The sequence below is a fragment of the Lemur catta genome, chromosome 1 (genome assembly GCF_020740605.2).
Source record: "Lemur catta isolate mLemCat1 chromosome 1, mLemCat1.pri, whole genome shotgun sequence".
Taxonomy (NCBI): domain Eukaryota; kingdom Metazoa; phylum Chordata; class Mammalia; order Primates; family Lemuridae; genus Lemur; species Lemur catta.
This window is the reverse complement of record NC_059128.1, coordinates 100,485,465-100,502,807: the sequence shown is the minus strand read 5'-3', so window position 1 is coordinate 100,502,807 and position 17,343 is coordinate 100,485,465. Positions and strand designations below refer to the sequence as shown.

General features: G+C 34.0%; 1 protein-coding gene across 3 annotated transcripts in view; it reads right to left on the bottom strand.

The window, feature by feature from the left end:
* LRRC49 (leucine rich repeat containing 49) overlaps window positions 1–17,343 on the bottom strand; it is a 129,318-nt gene that overhangs the window by 51,612 nt on the left and 60,363 nt on the right. For all 3 annotated transcript variants that reach the window (XM_045530934.1, XM_045530942.1, XM_045530946.1), the window contains one exon: window positions 6,022–6,169. In XM_045530934.1, the coding sequence (XP_045386890.1) occupies window positions 6,022–6,169 (148 nt within the window). The remainder of the gene's footprint in view (window positions 1–6,021; window positions 6,170–17,343) is intronic.

Here is a 17,343-nt window from a genome sequence, read left to right as displayed (position 1 = left end):
AAGCCAACTGTGGGATTGAGGTGAAAACTTCAGACACTGTTTCTGTTCCGGAATTGTGAGAATAGTGCCTGCATTTGCAAATCCTACCTTAGAAAGGAGAAAATTCTGCTTCCCAGAATTTTCTATACCATGGTCCTTGTTTTAGCCCCTCAAAATACCTATTCTCTCTTTTTTTGAACAGTTGTGAAAAGAGTTGAGGATCACTGTAATACTTTCCTTATGTCTTCTCTTTTGTCAACTAATCACGTCAAATTTTCTGGAAATGCTCCAGTTTCTTGTCACCACTTTAAAACTAATAATAGTTCAGGTGAAATCTGACCATTGAAGAAAAATAAAGGAACTACTGTCTCCATTTTCTGAATTCTCTTTTTCTGTAAATGAATATTATTTTAATCCATATTAACTTTTAACAATAACATCTTATAATTAGTTCAATTTGAATTCATTAGTTCTAACTCAAATGATTTTCACACATGCTGCAGTAAGTCTAACCTTTCAAAACCCTGCATTTGTGCTGAGAATTGTTTTGTTTGATTGTTGTTATGGATTTTCAATATGTTGTCCAGGATCTTCAATTTATCTATTTTTTATCATGTTAAATTCTGCTTATTTTTCTAAACTAGAGGTCAGCAAACTTTTTCTGTAAAGGGCAGACAGTAAATATTTTAGACTTTGTAGGCTATATATGATCTCTATCTCGTATTCTTCTTTGTTTCTATTTTATTATTTTACAATGCTTTAAAAATATAAAGCCCATTCTTAGCTTGAGATCTGTACAAACGCAGGCTGCAGGATAGATTTGCCCCACAGGCTGTAGTTTGCCAAAACCCTGTACTAGACTATTGAGCTACTTTTGGATTTTGATTTGATCAACCAATATATCAGTATCTCTAACTTCTCCAATTTCTGTCATTGATGTACTTTATCAGAATAACAAATATGTTCTCTAGACATTAACAAAAATGTTGAATAGAATGGGCCAGAGGAAACAGCCTCGTGGCATGCCAGTACAGATTTCTCTAAAGGTTGACATTGATCCATTACTTCATGTTCTATAGGTATAATGAATCAAATATCCACTTAACCATGTTACTTACTCAACTTTCTCAAAATGACGTCATAAAAGACTTTGTCAAATGCTTTGCTTAAATGCCAAAACACTGTCTATAGCTCTTCTCTAAGCGGATCTATTTATAATTTCTAAAATAGAAAACTAATTTTGTCTGGCATGAGTTGTTTTTAGTGAGCTAATGCTGCCTCCTAGTGATCAATTCCTTAAGTACTCACAAACCATCTTAATAATCAATTTAGATTTATTTCATAATCAAAGTTGACTGTTATAATTCGTGGAATTTATAGTCTTTCCTTTTATGATAAAAAGACAGATTAGTTCATCTTCCCTTTCAGCTACTCCATTATTCTACACCACTTCCCTGATACAACTTTCAGTGGCCCAGCAATTTATTCAGTGTTCTCAATCAAGGCCTGGTAAACTCTAGCCCTCAGGCCAAAATACAGTCTGCCACCTATTTTTGTAAATAATGTTTTGTTGGAATAGAGCCATGCTCTTTCATTATGTGTTGTCCATGCCTGCTTTCATACTACAATGGCAGAGTTAAATAGTTTCAATAGAGACTGTACAGCTCCCTAAAGCCTAAAATATTTATATCAGGCCTTTTACAGTTAGTTTGCCAACTCCTGCTCTAGAGGGACCTTAAGTCAAACTTGCTTATTAACCTATCCTAGGTATCACTTTCATCTTATTAATCTTCATTCTACTCTTTACAAACTAAACCCCACTCTTCTTAAGAGAGATAACAGAAGCAAACTACGAGTTGAGGCTAGCAGTATTTGGCATCATATTATCTCTTGTCATTCCTTTGGATCAGATACCCCGAATCTCTTACCCTGACTAATCTCCTTGCTTCTCATCTCATCACCCATCCCATTCTCCCCAATTTCTCCTCCAGGCTGTTACTCACATAGATAGTCTTTTTAATAAGCAAATTCAATTTAGCTACCTTAAACTCTTCAAGGGCTTCACCTATTATATCCAAGACAAAAATCTAAACTCCTTATTATGACATAAAATGCCCTAGCCCTTGCCTGTCAGACATGCTTGTCTCCTGCTATTCCTCCACACATACACTCAATGCGTAGCCATATTGAACAGCTATATGAGCTGCTATGTTCTCTCAGCATCCCTCTACATTTTGCATGTCTTTACTCTCTACAGATACATCCTCCTTCTTCTTTAACATTCTGTAAGTCTCGAGTCAAGCATTTTCTCCTCGGGAACTTTTTCTATTTCTCTGGTAGACGTACGAGTACTTTGCTCTTTGATATCATTTTGCCCTGTGTGGCCGTGCATACGCACATGCACACAGGTGTAAGTATGTGTACATGAACATATATAGCTAGTGAGCCATCTAACTATCTTTTCTCTCTAGATTATCATTTTGCACTGGAATCTGGCTGCATGCCTACTCCTGAAGTAGACTGCAAGTAACTTTAGGGCATGGAGTATGATTCTGCTCTTGTCATCTCTAGTGTTTGATACACACCCTAGTACAGAAACTCCTCAATTCAAGTTACCTAAGAGTCTGAGGAGTTTTTTCACAGTGCCCCTAGGCCAAAAGAAATATGTGACAGCTCTGTTTACTAAGTAGTTAGGTCCAAACTACTTAATAAGTATTTATAGTCTAGCAAGTTAGCAACCATTTAAAAACATAATACACGTAAATTGGAATGAAAAATATTTATACCATTCATAAATAACCACAACTACTTATCAATGGAATGTGTATAAACTGTAGGGCATTACACAACTGCTAAAACAGAGAATCAGATTGGACACTGCCACCCTCATTTCCTGTTCCATATCGATTTTGGTATGGTATTTGTTTTTATCACAACCACTGAAAACTCAGCTTTGCAAAGATATTATATGATCTAATATAGTATGACCTAATATTGAAATGGTAAACTACTTTGAACTAGTAGTTTGCTCAGTGTCTAACAGATGTCAAATCTCCTGTGTTTCCCTTGAAAATTAAAAATATTCCACAGTGACCCTGTGAGTTCACTACAGCACCTTTGGCTTACAGTTTAGGAATCACAGCTCTATGCACAGAAGTTCATTAAATACTTGTGTGATCCACAACAGCTAGAATGTTTATATGGCAAATTTACACAAAAATTTAATCAAGACATTGTATTTTAAAGAGAAAAAATAGTTATAGGTGTGAGCAAACTTTTTCAGCCAGATAATAAATACTTCAGCTTGAAAAGCATATAGTCAGTTTAACAATCACTCAACTCTGTCACTGCAACACTGTGTTCCAATACATCTTCATTTATAAAAACAGGCAGCCAGCTCATAGGCTGCTGTTTGCTGGTGTTTTTTTAGGGTACATTGTTTCCACACTAAAGTTACTAAAAAGTTACAAATAAAAGATGAAGCTAAATACCATGAGTCTATACTGACATGAGAATAAACGGATACATTGAAACTTTTATGAGGAATGGAATTACAAAGGGAATGAGAATAACTTCAAAAGGAGAAGCCTGGCAGGCAGCATCTTAATCAAAGTAAGCATAATCAGCAAAGAGATAATATGAATTCAAGTGGAATAACATACCACTTGATAGGATGCAATGGGAAGAATACAAAATCACTGCTATATGTTATTTATGCCAAAGCCCTGTAAGTAAAAATCAATCACAAGGAAACATCAGAAAAATTTGAATTGATTTTTATTCTACAAAATAACTAACCTGTAATCTTCATAAATGTCAAAGTCATGAAAATCAAAGACAGACTGAGGAACTGTTCCAGAAAAATGATAATTATAGAGACATGACAACAAAATTCATCTATATGCACTGTATAATTCTGAACGGAGTCATTTTGCTATAAAGAACAGTACTGATATAACTGGTGAAAGTTGAATGTGGTGTGAGAATTAGATGCTAGTAAATTTTCCAATGTTTATTTCCCGATTTTGTTGGTTATATTGTGGTTATGTAGGAGAGTGTCTTTGCTGATAGAAAATATATACTAAAGTGTTCAGGGTTGTTGGGCAATCAAGTCAGCAGCTTACTGTCAAATAGTTCAAGAAAAAAAAGTTCTTTGTACTGTACTTACAACTTTTCTGTAACTTTGAGATTGTTTCCGATTTTTTTATTTTTAATTTTTTAAGTTAAACAGTGGAGGATCAGATACACTTCATATTTATATGTTCTCTATTTATATTTATATCCTATATATAAAAATATATATTCTATATATGCTAAATATATATGTCCTATATACTTATATATTCCATATTTATATGGTCTATAGATATTAATGCTCTATATGCAGCAGAAGGCTGGCCCTGTTCCCATCCCAAGTGATCTTCTTTCATTTCCTTACCAGGCAAACACACACCCTATGGGATGTACAAGGACAATGATTATATACAGTATCATTCTCCTTTATTTAAGGCATGGAAGTTATGGAAGTTAGGCAAATTTAACTCAATCAACAAGTCTTTATTGAACATTATTAAGTTCAACTTCTCAGTACTTAGTAAGATAGAGAAGGAAAGGAAATAAATACTTATAGAATATCCGTATGTGTCAGGTAAGGAAGAAGAAGAATGGTTTCTACCCTTAAAGACTATATATTATTTGGGTAGACAAGATTGACATATAAATTCACTATGAGAAACATAATATATAATTAAGTACTAATTTATATAAATGGGTTACCTCTGTATCTTACCCCACTTATATCAATCTTATCAGGAAGAGCAGTTAGAAGTACCAAGGATGCTTAATTAAGAAAGACCTACAGATATGGGTAAAGAGTCACCACAAAAGTAAAAAACAGTGTTGACAGTATAAAGCTGAAAAAAACCGACAGGACAAAGAACCACATCTCCATCATGGAACAGACAGAGAGGCAGAACCCTAGAAGACCCCTGGTATTCATGAATTCATCTGCACTTTCAAATATCTGCTAGCCACCCTAGATGTCTATAATACTGCTGAGGCATGAATGAAAACTGCACACTTTGTGAAGCTGTTATACAAAGAATAAGTCAGTTGGCAACTGAGTAAACCTAGCTGATGATCAGAATCCACATCAAAATTAGCAGAATCTAGAAGAGAGAAAACAGGTGGAGGCTTAGGATATTTTTCTAGGTCAGAGACTATCAAACTGAGGTTATTAATAAGTATTTTGTAAGAAATTAAAATATTAAAACAATGTTGGGATACAATGGAACAAAATTAGGCAAGTCTCTTTAATTACAGTACTTCCTGGATCTTATATGCTAATATGCACTGTGCACCTAAAAAGAGGGGGATATCATGTGCAGCATTTCACTAAGATCAGCGGCATATCAAAACATCCAAGTATGGAGAGTATCTTAACATGCAAATAGAATGAATAAAAAAAGAGAGCTACTTTTGGAGGTATAACATCAGCAATAATAATAATAATAATAACTCCATACAATGCTTCCTAGAGCCTCACACTCTTCTAAGGTTCAGTACTTTATTTGATTTTCACAATAACTCTATGACATAGTATCATTATGATCCCCATTTTACTTTGAGGAAAATGAGGTATAAAAAGATTAAGTAAATTGCAAAGTTCATATGGCTAGCAAGTGGCCATGCCAGAATTCAGACTCGGGCAGTCTGGCTCCAGCACCCATGCTCTTAACCATTACAATATGCAACTTAATGAAATTCTCACTCATCCATTCCAAAATAAATTATTAGTTGGATATTAAACAAGAATGAAAACTAAGCATGATGATTAATTTAAATCAAAGACTAGGAATTTTAAAAGCCCTATTTAATGAAATTGGGGTGGGAGTGGGTGGTAAAAATGCTATAATTACATTATGAAGTTTACAGTCATAGTACATTAAAATTAAGAAGCATTTCAAGCAAAGAATATGCACCCCAATTTCTTAATCCACACTAAGGAAAACAATATGGTGAACATTTTAGAAAGGTTCTCACTGTGATTCTCTTCATATCTAGCTGGCGCAGCTGCATCATATTCTGAAGGACCGTGTGTTTGTACCATGACTCTTGAGCTATTGGATTGCCATCAAAGGTGATGTCTGAGAGGGAAGCAGAGTCAGCAAGGCAGGAAACATTGTCAAAACTGCAGGAGAGACAGAAACCCATGACATTATTCTGAGGGCTTCAAATAATACTTTCACTTTTTAAATAGACTTTATTTTTTTATAACAGTGTTAGACTTACAGAAAAATTGAGAAGATAGTACATAGCTCCCATAAACTCCCAGTTTTCACTATTATTAACATTTTTTATTAGTATGGTACATTTGTTATTAATAATGCAATTAATTAACCAATATCAATACATTCTAACAAAACTCCATATTTTATCCAGACTTCCTTGGTTTCTATCTAGTGTCTTTTTTTCTGTTTCAGGATACCATCCAGGATATCATATTACATTTAGTTGTCATGTTTCCTAAGGCTCTTCTTGGCTGGGACAGTTTCTTAGACTTTCCTTGTTTTTGATGACCTTGAGAGTTTTGAGGAATACTCATCAGTCATTTTGTAGGATGCCCTTTTATTAGGATTTTTCTGATATTTTTCTCATGATTAGACTGGGGTTAAGGTATATACTATTAATATGAGTTATCACTGTTGATGTTGACCTGATCACTTGGCTGACGTAGTGTTTTTCAGGTTTCTCCAGTGTAAAATTATTATCCCCTCCCCTCTTTTTCATACTAAACTCTGTAAGAAAGTCATTAAGTGCAGCCCACATTTAAGGAGTGGGAAGTTAGGCTCCCCATCCTTGAGGGCAGAGTATCTATGTAAATTATTTGGAATTCTTCTTTCCAGGTGATTTGTCTTTTTTGTCTGTCTATGTATTTACCTATTTATTTATTTATTTATTTCAGTTTGGACTCAGAGATACTTATTTTATACTTTGGGTTATAATCCAATACTACTTGACTTACTTTGCTTTTCAACATTATTCCAGCTTTGGCCATTGGACGCTCTTGTAATTGGCTCCTATGTCCCTTTAACTCCCATCAATGTGGATTTCTTTCTTTTTTTTTTTTTTTTTTTGAGCACTTGGCACTATAAGATTTTCTAGACTCATGTATTTCCCACCCTAGTCCTAGAATCAGCCATGTCTCCAAGGAGCCATAATTCCTTTTATTGGAGAATATTGGAAACAAAGATCTGGCTACGTGTACATTTTGCTACTGTGGTGTCATCTCTTTTAGGTCCTTTCAGCTGACACAGCAAGAAAATATGTATGTGTATTGAAACCTATATATACACACACATCTATAAATATTTCTCTCTGTAACCATCTGTGTCTACAGTAAGCTAAACATGAGTTCATACTGATGTCTCCAACTCTACTGATGTCTCCAATCCATTACTAAATGTATCATTCTAGCCTCCTGCCCTTGCTTAAACTAAAAATTCCTACTCCCAACAAGGAGAAATTTGGCTCCCACCATTTGCTATCCATTTTCTTTCTTTCTTTTTTTTTTTTAGCTTATTATGGGTGTACAAAAGCTCAGGTTATATATATTGCCCATGTCCTGTCCATTCCCCTGAGTCAGAGTCTCAAGTGTGTCCATTCCCCAGACAGTGCGCCTGGCACTCACCATGTAGTCATACCCCCATCCCCTCCCTCCACCCCCTACTTCCCCAAGTCAGCACCTTCAAGCATGACCATTCCTCAGACGGTGTGCAACGCACTCATCATGTAGGCATACACCCATCCCCTCCCCCCACCCCCTGCCTCAGTCTGATATCCAGTTGGTATCGTTCCCCAATGTGCATTTAGGTGATGATCAGGGAAACCAATTTTCTGGTGAGTACATGTGATGCTTGCTTTTCCATTCTTGGGATACTACAGTTAATATAATGGGTTCCAACTCTCTCCAGGAGAACCAAAGAGATGTCGTATCACCGTTATTTCTTATAGCTGAGTAATACTCCATGGTATACACACAATTTACTAATCCATTTTTGAACTGATGGGCACTTGGGTTGTTTCCACATCTTTGCAATTGTGAATTGTGCTGCTATAAACATTCACTTCCAGTATATATGTATAGAAGTGTCAGAATTTTTAATCTGTACACCCAATGGGAAACAACTTTATCAAATGAAGTACACAACTAAGTGTAATTCCTTTTGTATTTAGACTTACAGACTCATTTCCAAACTTATTTAGGTCAGTGCATTTCCCCCTACCTCTTCAGAGAGGTTGTTTCATACATCTGAAATATAGTTAGATTCTCCTGTTATAGTCTTCATTCCTTTCTTGGATCCTCCAACCTCTTAAATGATTTTTAAAATTTTTCATATATTAGGGGTTTTGACAAACATATAATGTCAAACATCCACCACTAAAACATCATATAAAATAGTTTCATGGGCCTAGAAAAATCCTCTGTGCTTTAATCATTCAACTCTCCTCTCCACCCTCCCAAATCCCTGGCAACCACTGATCTTTTTACTGTCTCTATAGTTATGCTATTTCCAGAATGTCATATAATTGAAATCATATAATTTTTAGCCTTTTCAGACTTATTTCTTTCATTTAGAAATATCCATTTAAAGTTTATCCATGTCTTTTTGTGGCTTCATAGCTCATTTCTTTTTATCACTGAGTAACACTTCATTGTATGGATGTACCACAGTTTCTTTATCCATTCACCTATTGAGGACATCTTGGCTGCTTTCAGGTTTTGGTGATTATGAATAAAGCTTTATAAATACTCATCTGTAAGCTTTTATGTGGATATAAGTTTTCAACTTAATTGGATAAATACCTAAGAGTGTAACTGTTAGATCATATAGTAATACTTGTTTACTTTAGCTTTGTTAAGAAACTGCCAAACTGTCTTCCAAAATGGCTGTATCATCTTGCATTCCTTTCAGTTTCCCATCCTCACCAGCATTTGGTATTTGTGGTTTTGGATTTTAGTGGTATCTCATTGTTTTAACATGCAATTACCTAATGACAAAGGATGTTGAGACCTTTTCATATGCATATTTGCCATCTGTGTATCTTCTTCGTGTTTTCAGCTCTTTTGCCCATTTTTAATTGAATTGTTTTCTTACTGTGGAGTTTTAAGAGTTTTTTTCTTTTTTAAATATTACCTATATAAGTCTTTCATCAGATATATGTTTTGCAAATATTTATCCCAGTCTGTGGCTTATCTTTTCATTCTCTTAACTGTGTCTTTCATAGGGCAGACATTTTTAATTTTAATGATGTCCAACCAATCAGTTTTCTTTTTCATGGATCATACTTTTGGTCTTTTATCTAAAAACTCATTGCCAAGCCCAACTTGCCTAGATTTTCTCCTAAGTTTTCTTCTATAAGTTTAATAGTTTTGTGCTTTACATTTAGTTCTATGATTGATTTTGAGTTAATTTAGTGAAAGGTATAAGGTCTATGTATATGTTCTTTTTTTTAATATAGACATCCAATTGCTCCAGTACCATTGTTGAAAAGAATATCCTTTCTCTATTGAATTGCTTTTGCTCCTTTGTCAAAGATCACCTGATTATATTTGTAAGGGTCTATTTCTGGGACTTCTATTCCATTACACTGATATGTATCTATTCTTTCGAAAATAGCATGCTGTCTTGATTGCTGTAGCTTTATAGTAAGTCCTTGTTATGTACTTCTGAAATGATTTAAACATTTAAATATTTTATTTACTACATAAGGACAGGGAGTGTAATTCTCCTCTCAGCCAGAATGTTACATCACCCCTTGACAGACCACACATGTGAGTTACTGGCCTAAACTACTTGACTTCAAAACACATTTAAACCCAAGATTTTGACAGACAGATTGAGAGCTTAGGATTTGGCAGGGCTACTCTCTGTCAGCCTTTGAACTATTCTCTTAAGCCTCATTGGCACTGCTTGCTAGTGTCGAGGGACCTTGCATGTTGTCATGGATCTCTACTGTGTTGATCAAACCATCTCTCCCAAGAACCTCTCTCTCATACAAAGGTACTCTTCAAACTTCAATGAGACTTTATATCCACAGAGTCCTGCTTCCATACTAACTGAATAACTAGACTTTAATAATTAGACTCTAGGTCAAATTAGAACTCACTCACTATGTTACTGTACCTCGTCTATTGAGCATATTTTCTGTGACATTTGTTCCTGTTATTCTCCCCCTCTTTGAGCATTGTAAATAAAAAAAGAGAATCTCTTTGTATGGAAATAAACCATGTAATTCATGAAATTATACTTTGATCATCTCATTATTTTAACCATATTAAAACAGTCTTGACATGGGTTAGTGTGAGCCCTTCACCTTTGTTCTTCAGTATCGTGTTACTATTCTAGGTCTTGGCATTTCTATATAAACTTTAGAATCTATTTGTTGGTATCTATAAAATAATTTGCTAGAATTTTGATTGGGATTCTCATTTTTTAAAGAAGGGAATAATCATTTTACTAAATAATGCCCAGAGCACCTTGGTAAAATTCATTTATATTGGAGTCATGCTTTTTTTAAAATTAATTCATTTATGTGTGTTGTTTTTTTAAATTTCAGAATATTACAGGGGTACATATGTTTTGGTTACATAAATTGCTGTTGTGCCATTTGAATCAAAGTTATAAGTGTGGCCATCACCCAGATAGTGTGCACTGTACCTGTTAGGTGTGAATTTACCCTTCCCTTCCCCTCCCTCCCACCTGCTTGATTTCTGATGTATGTTATTTCCATGTGTGCACATAAATGTTGATCAATTAGTTACAATTTAATGATGAGTACATGTGGTGTTTGTTTTTCCATTCTTGTGATACTTCACACTTAGAAGAATGTTCTTCAATTCCAACCAGGTTAATACAAGAGGTATTAGTTCACCATTTTTTTTATAGCTGAGTATTACACCACATTTTATTAATCCACCCATGTATTGATGGGCACTTGGGTTGTTTCCACATCTTTGCAATTGTGAATTGTGCTGCTATAAACATTTGAGTTCAGGTGTCTTTTTTATAGAATGTCTTTTTTTCTTTTGGGTAAATACCCAGTAGTGGTATTGCTGGATCAAATGGTATTTCTATTTTTAGCTCTCTGAGGTATCTCCAAATTATTTTCCACAGGGGTTGTACTAATTTGCAGTCCCACCAGCAGTGTAAGAGTGTTCCTATCTCTCTGCATCCATGCCACCACTTGTTGTTTTGGGACTTTCTGATATAAGCCATTCTTACTGGAGTTAAGTGATATCTCCTTATAGTTTTGATTTGCATTTCCCTGATGATTAGAGATGTTGAGCATTTTTTCATATCTTTGTTGGCTATTAGTCTATCTTCTTTTGAAAAGCTTCTGTTCATGTTTTTTGCCCACTTTTTAATGGGGTTGTTTGATTTTTTTCTTGTTGATTTGCTTGAGTTCTTTGTAGATTTTAGTTATGAGCCCTTTATTGGATGTACAGCATGCAAATATTTTCTCCTATTCTATAGGTTTTCTATTCACTCTAATGATTGTTATTCTTATTCAGTGACTCAACTAATATAAACACTTAGGCCTAAAAATACTTTATTTATTCAGGTACGATATTGAATATCTCTTCTTCTTGTGTTAAGAAAAGCTAAAGGATATAGAATATTTGTGGTGTAGAAAATAATCTATGTGCTAACAATTAAGGTAAGGCAAATTCTACAGCAAGAATAAATTCACTGTCTTTATTGTCATATTTAAATATTTCTCCTACATATTCCTCTCACTCAAGGTAAAAAGATACCCTGCTATTAATTATCTTACCTCAGAGCTTATCTTTACCAATATAAAAGGTACACCTCACAATTTGTATGCATATCATGGTATTTGAGACATGTTTAGATAATAATAGGAAGGCATTTTTAACAGGCTAGTATATGTAGGTGAAAATGAAAATTTATAGATTTAAACTTAATAGTCACTTCAAGTTTAAACAAACTTGAACACACATTGTAATTCTTTTCCTATCTAGCATTATCAAATTTCATTTTTTTCATTAGTATAAAAATCTCAGAACAGTTGCTGGTCTTTGAGACAGCTGTTTAAAAGATGTTTCTCTCCTTCTCCCATAGTTGCTTACATAAAACTTGAATCAAATACAAAGGTTTGTGAAGACATTTTATTTGTTCCACATTGTTAAAGTGAACTCATCATCTTCCCTCCACAAATCTGCTTCTCTATGTATATTTCCTATTTGATAAATGATGTCATCATCAAATCAGTTGCCATCTATATCAATTTCTGTCTCAGAAATTGATGATTGAGAATGGAAACTGTGAAGAGTCATCAACAGATTTTAAGTAAGGGGGACTAATGTGATCAGAATTGCATTTTAGAAAAATCACATCTTAGTAACATCATGGAGGGAATAAAGCAAAGAAAAGAGTCAAAAACTAGTTATAAAGTAGAATTGCAGTAAGAGAGATGAAAAATAGTAAGGGTCTAACATATCAAAAACTAAAGCAGGAGTTGTAAGAGTAAAGAGGAGATAGGTTCTAAGGAAGTTTAGAGTATAGCATGAACAGAAATCAGTAATCATTTGGATGTGATGAAGAGAGGAATCTAGAATCACATCAAGTTTCTCTCTGAGGACTGGGGCTGTGGTTACAACGGTACATACTTTGTCAAAACTCATTGAACTCTACGTTTAAATTGAGTGCATTTTATTACATGTAAATTATATCTTAAAAACTGGTTTACAGAAAAAATTTAAATTAAATGATAAAAAAATACAGATTTGACAGATTACCTTTTCATCTATCAGGTCTCCTTTACCTGGAACATTGTTACACTGGTGGCCAGTGGCTATTAGGACATGTTTCAAAAGGGCTTTCATTAAGTTTTTCCCCAACTATCATAGGATGGGCTTATTAATTTTAACTCTTGAGATATTAACTAATGTGAGGTGCATAGGTAACAGAGCCAGTAAATTGCCTATGTTGAAAAGCATTTTCCTTCAATTGCCCAGCCTAAATGTATAGAGTGAAACTGTAAGCTTCTTGAAGGCCAGAAATGTACCATGACCACTGCTCCCATATCTAACTTAGGACCTATAATCTAATAAGTGTGCAGTAAGTTTTGGTAAATGAATGAAAAAATATGATGAATTGAAATGATTCCAAAGAGTTTCTCCTTGACAAAAAAAAATTAGTAAGTGAATTTTCTTACACTAGTCTCAGAATTATTAAACGATAACATGATATTCAAGATTCATTATGACACAATATATATCACTAATCAGGTGAATGCATTGAAAAATGGAAACAGTATGTCCAGAAACATGGAAAAACTAAACAACTTCATTTTATTATAGACAGATTCTAATTTTGTTTTTATTTACTACTTATTTACAAGCTAGACTGCAGAGAGTCTATGACTGATTGCTTAAGTATAATTTTAAACTGAAGTGATTGTAACTGTTCCCAGCCCCATGTCTTTAATATTCCTTTGGGGAACAGAACTGATCTTATAATTACCAATGGAATTGGTCTAATAATGGGTGGTATTACATACAAAACTAAACAGTATCTTAATTGAAGTAAGAATCCAAAAAGCATGTTTGGATATATAGAAGAAAATAGTATGCCTAGTGAATGCAGTCATTATGAAGTACTTCAGAAATCTAAAAGAACTGTAGATGCCCATATGGTCTATGTCTATAATTCAAGCACAATAAAAAAGAGGCATAAGAAATGGGAAAATCATTGCAATCTTCAGCAGGTACTATTCTGGCAACTACTCCCAGATCAGCCGTTAGTGTTGACCCTCAGAGTAAAGTCTTTATGCTTTGAATAGTTTTATTAAAGTAAAAATAAATCTGTATTTGATCCAGAAGATTCCTCACAAAATTTCATTTCCATCTGCAAGGCATTTGACCAATAAACATGCCAGACATTCCTAGAAGCGTACTGATAAAGTGCATATTATTTTAAAGACATTCTTGAACCAAATAAAACAATACTCTTAAGCACAAATACAAGATAATGAAGGGTTATAACCCGACCTAACCAAAGAAAATCAAAATCAAACTGTTTAAATAAAAAAACAAACTTGGAAATAAAACAATAAATATAGTAAAATACTGGCTTTTAACAACAGTCTCTCTCTCTTTTGGTTAAGAACACTCAGTTGCCCCTGTCTCTTCAGAGTACTAAGAACAGAAAAGCTTTGGTCCAAAGGCTGACATTCAACTCATAATTTCACTTTAATCTTTTTCCAGATTACTCATACATTTGTTCTTCCCCTAGAGGTCTCCTCACATTGCCACATCTGCTTCCTATCTGCTAAAGAACCTATGGAGAAATAATCTGACCCTATTGACCAAAATTCATATCCCAAAAGGAAAAGAAAATATTTTAGTCCATTTTATGCTTACTTAAAATGCAAAGAAAGAAATAAAATTCCCATACATGCATGAATGTCACATAGATATTCAAATAACAATTCCCAAATATCAGTCAAATTTCCCCAATTAGAAATTTGCCTCCTCTAACTAAGTTAGGTACTTCAGAAAAAGGTTTTTTTTTTTTATTCTTACATACCAAAACAGTACCATGAACTCTGAAATAATCTTAATGAAAAGCTCACTAATTTTATATTGATCAGTGAGAATTTTCCTGAATCGTTTCTATGTGCCTAGTGAGCTGAAATGAAATGGAACAGTAGAATAAATTATCAAATGTGTTCACAAGGACTGAAATATACACAACTGACAAACCTCAAATAACTAGAAAGATCTATAAGGTAATATACAATTAAGAATTAAGAAGTGAAACACAGTTAAAGAAAAGAGCACATAATGCAGGTACTTGTATTTCTGCTAGAATGATGAACTAAAAATGCTGAATAAAGCATATTTTTAAAACTTCAAATGCATCCATGGACCTGTTTTTAAAAATGAAGAGTACACAGACAAAAAGAAAAGAAAAGAGGAAAGGTGGGAACCTAGAGAGGTAAACAGAATGTTGAAACTAATCTTTATGTTGTGAGGGCATTTGCTGAATCCAATGAACTTGAGCTTTGGTTTACATGATCTTCAAGGCTGGAGGACAGAAGAAAAGTCCTGGGGACCACCCAAGTTGGAGAGTCTAACTAGACACCTACCCATAAATCTGGGACTCCAAGGGCTAGACCCTCAAAATACGATGAAATAATCATAAACTTTCCTAGCTACTACCCAAGAAATATTGCCTATCTCAAAACTTAGGGCTAAGTAGAAGGGAAGGAAAATTCTTCCCTGAATACTTATAACCACAAACCACAACTGTCCCACTGGAAAGTCTTCAGGAGCTTTAACACACATGGAGCTGTCATCTATGATAACAATGCCTTCTTCTGGAATAGCTCCTGAAGGACCTACCGGAGGCTATTTTATAGTTAACTCTTTTTTAACAAGTAGAAGGAGTCAACTCTAAAATCATAATAAAAAGTATAGGACAGCTGGTCCTCCATATCTGTGGGTTCCAAATCCATGGATTCAATCAAGCTCAAATAGAAAATATTTGGAAAAAAAAATTCTATAAAGTTCCAAAAAGCAATACTTAAATTTGATGTGCAACAAGTACTACACTGAATCTACAATGAAATGATGTGTAGGCATTGTGTTAGGGATTTGAAGTAATCTAGAGATAATTTAAAGTATATGGAAGTATGTACGCAGGTTATATGCAAATACTACACATTTTATATCAGGGATTTGAGCATCAGTGGATTTTGATATACATGGGGAGTCCTGGAACCAATCCACCACAGATTCTGAGAGACAACTTGTTTAGTAAATATATAAACTAGTAACATAATCACTTATTATCAAGTATTATGCACTGCACTTAATTATATGTGCTATACTTTTATATCACTGGCAGTGCAGTAGGTTTGTTTATATCAACATTACCACAAATACACGAGTAATGGTTGTGTTATGATGCTATGATGGCTATAGCATCATTAGGTGATAAGAATTTTTCAGGTATATTATAATCTTACAGGAACACCATTGTATATGTAGTCCATCGTTGACCAAAATGTCATTACGCAATGCATGACTATATATGCATTTGTGTATGCATGTAAACATAAAGTGTTTCAGAAAGACTAGGGGTCAGCAAACTATAGCCCACAAGCCAAACATGGTCTATCACCTGTTTTGTATGGTCCACAAACTAATAATGGCCTCTGTGTCTTTAAATGGTTGAAACGAAGTCAAAAGAAAAATGTCATGATATGTGAAAATTATATGAAATACAAATTTCAATGTCTATAAATAAAATTTTATTGGAACACAGCCCTGCCCATTCATTTACGTATGGTCTATGAATACTTTCGTGTTACAAAAGCAGCGAAGGACTTGAAACAGAGACCATCTGACCTACAAAGAATCAGGTATATGATGCCAATCTAAGTTCTCTGAATATACACATAATACACACACACACACACACACACACACACACACACACAAATGGTTTCACTAGGGAATTCTACCAAACCTTCAAAGACCAGGTAGTACCAATACTTTATAAATTGTTTCAGAGCATTGAAAATGAAGGACACTTATTATTCTTACGAAGCAAGTATAACACTGACACCCAAACCTACTTTTATAAAAGAGAACATGACATGATAGGTCAATGTCATTTGTAAGTATTGTAGCAGAAGTTTTAAGTAAAATATTAGCAACAAAATTCAACATCATATTAAGAAAATTATACACCTTGACCAAGTGCTATTTATTCTAGAAATGCAGTTTGTTCAATATTGGGAAATCTGTTAATACAATATACAATATTAGCAGATCTAAAGAAAAAAATCATATAGATATCTCCATAGATGCTGAGAAAGCCCTTGAAAAAATTCAAAACCCATCTTTTGAAGAAAATACTCAAGAAAACAAAAGTTAATGGATACTTTCTTAACATGATAAAAGAAAAATAAAAGCCCTAAAGCCAGTCCACCATCTTACTTAATGTGGCAACATTTGAGGTATTTCTGCTAAGATTAGGAATAAGGCATGTGTACTCACTATTCAACTACTATTCAATATTTTGTTGAAGGTAATAGCCAATGCAATTAAATAAAAGAAATAAATTATAGGTATAAAAATTAGAAAAAAAGTAAAACTATATTTGCAGATGACATATAGCATACCTTGAAACACATAGAGTTGTGGTGTCCAATATGGTAGCCCCTAGCCACATGTGACTATTAAACACTTGAAACATGGATAGGGTGACTAAGAAACTAAACAGTTCATTTTATTTAACTTTTTAATTTAAATTCAAATACCTACAT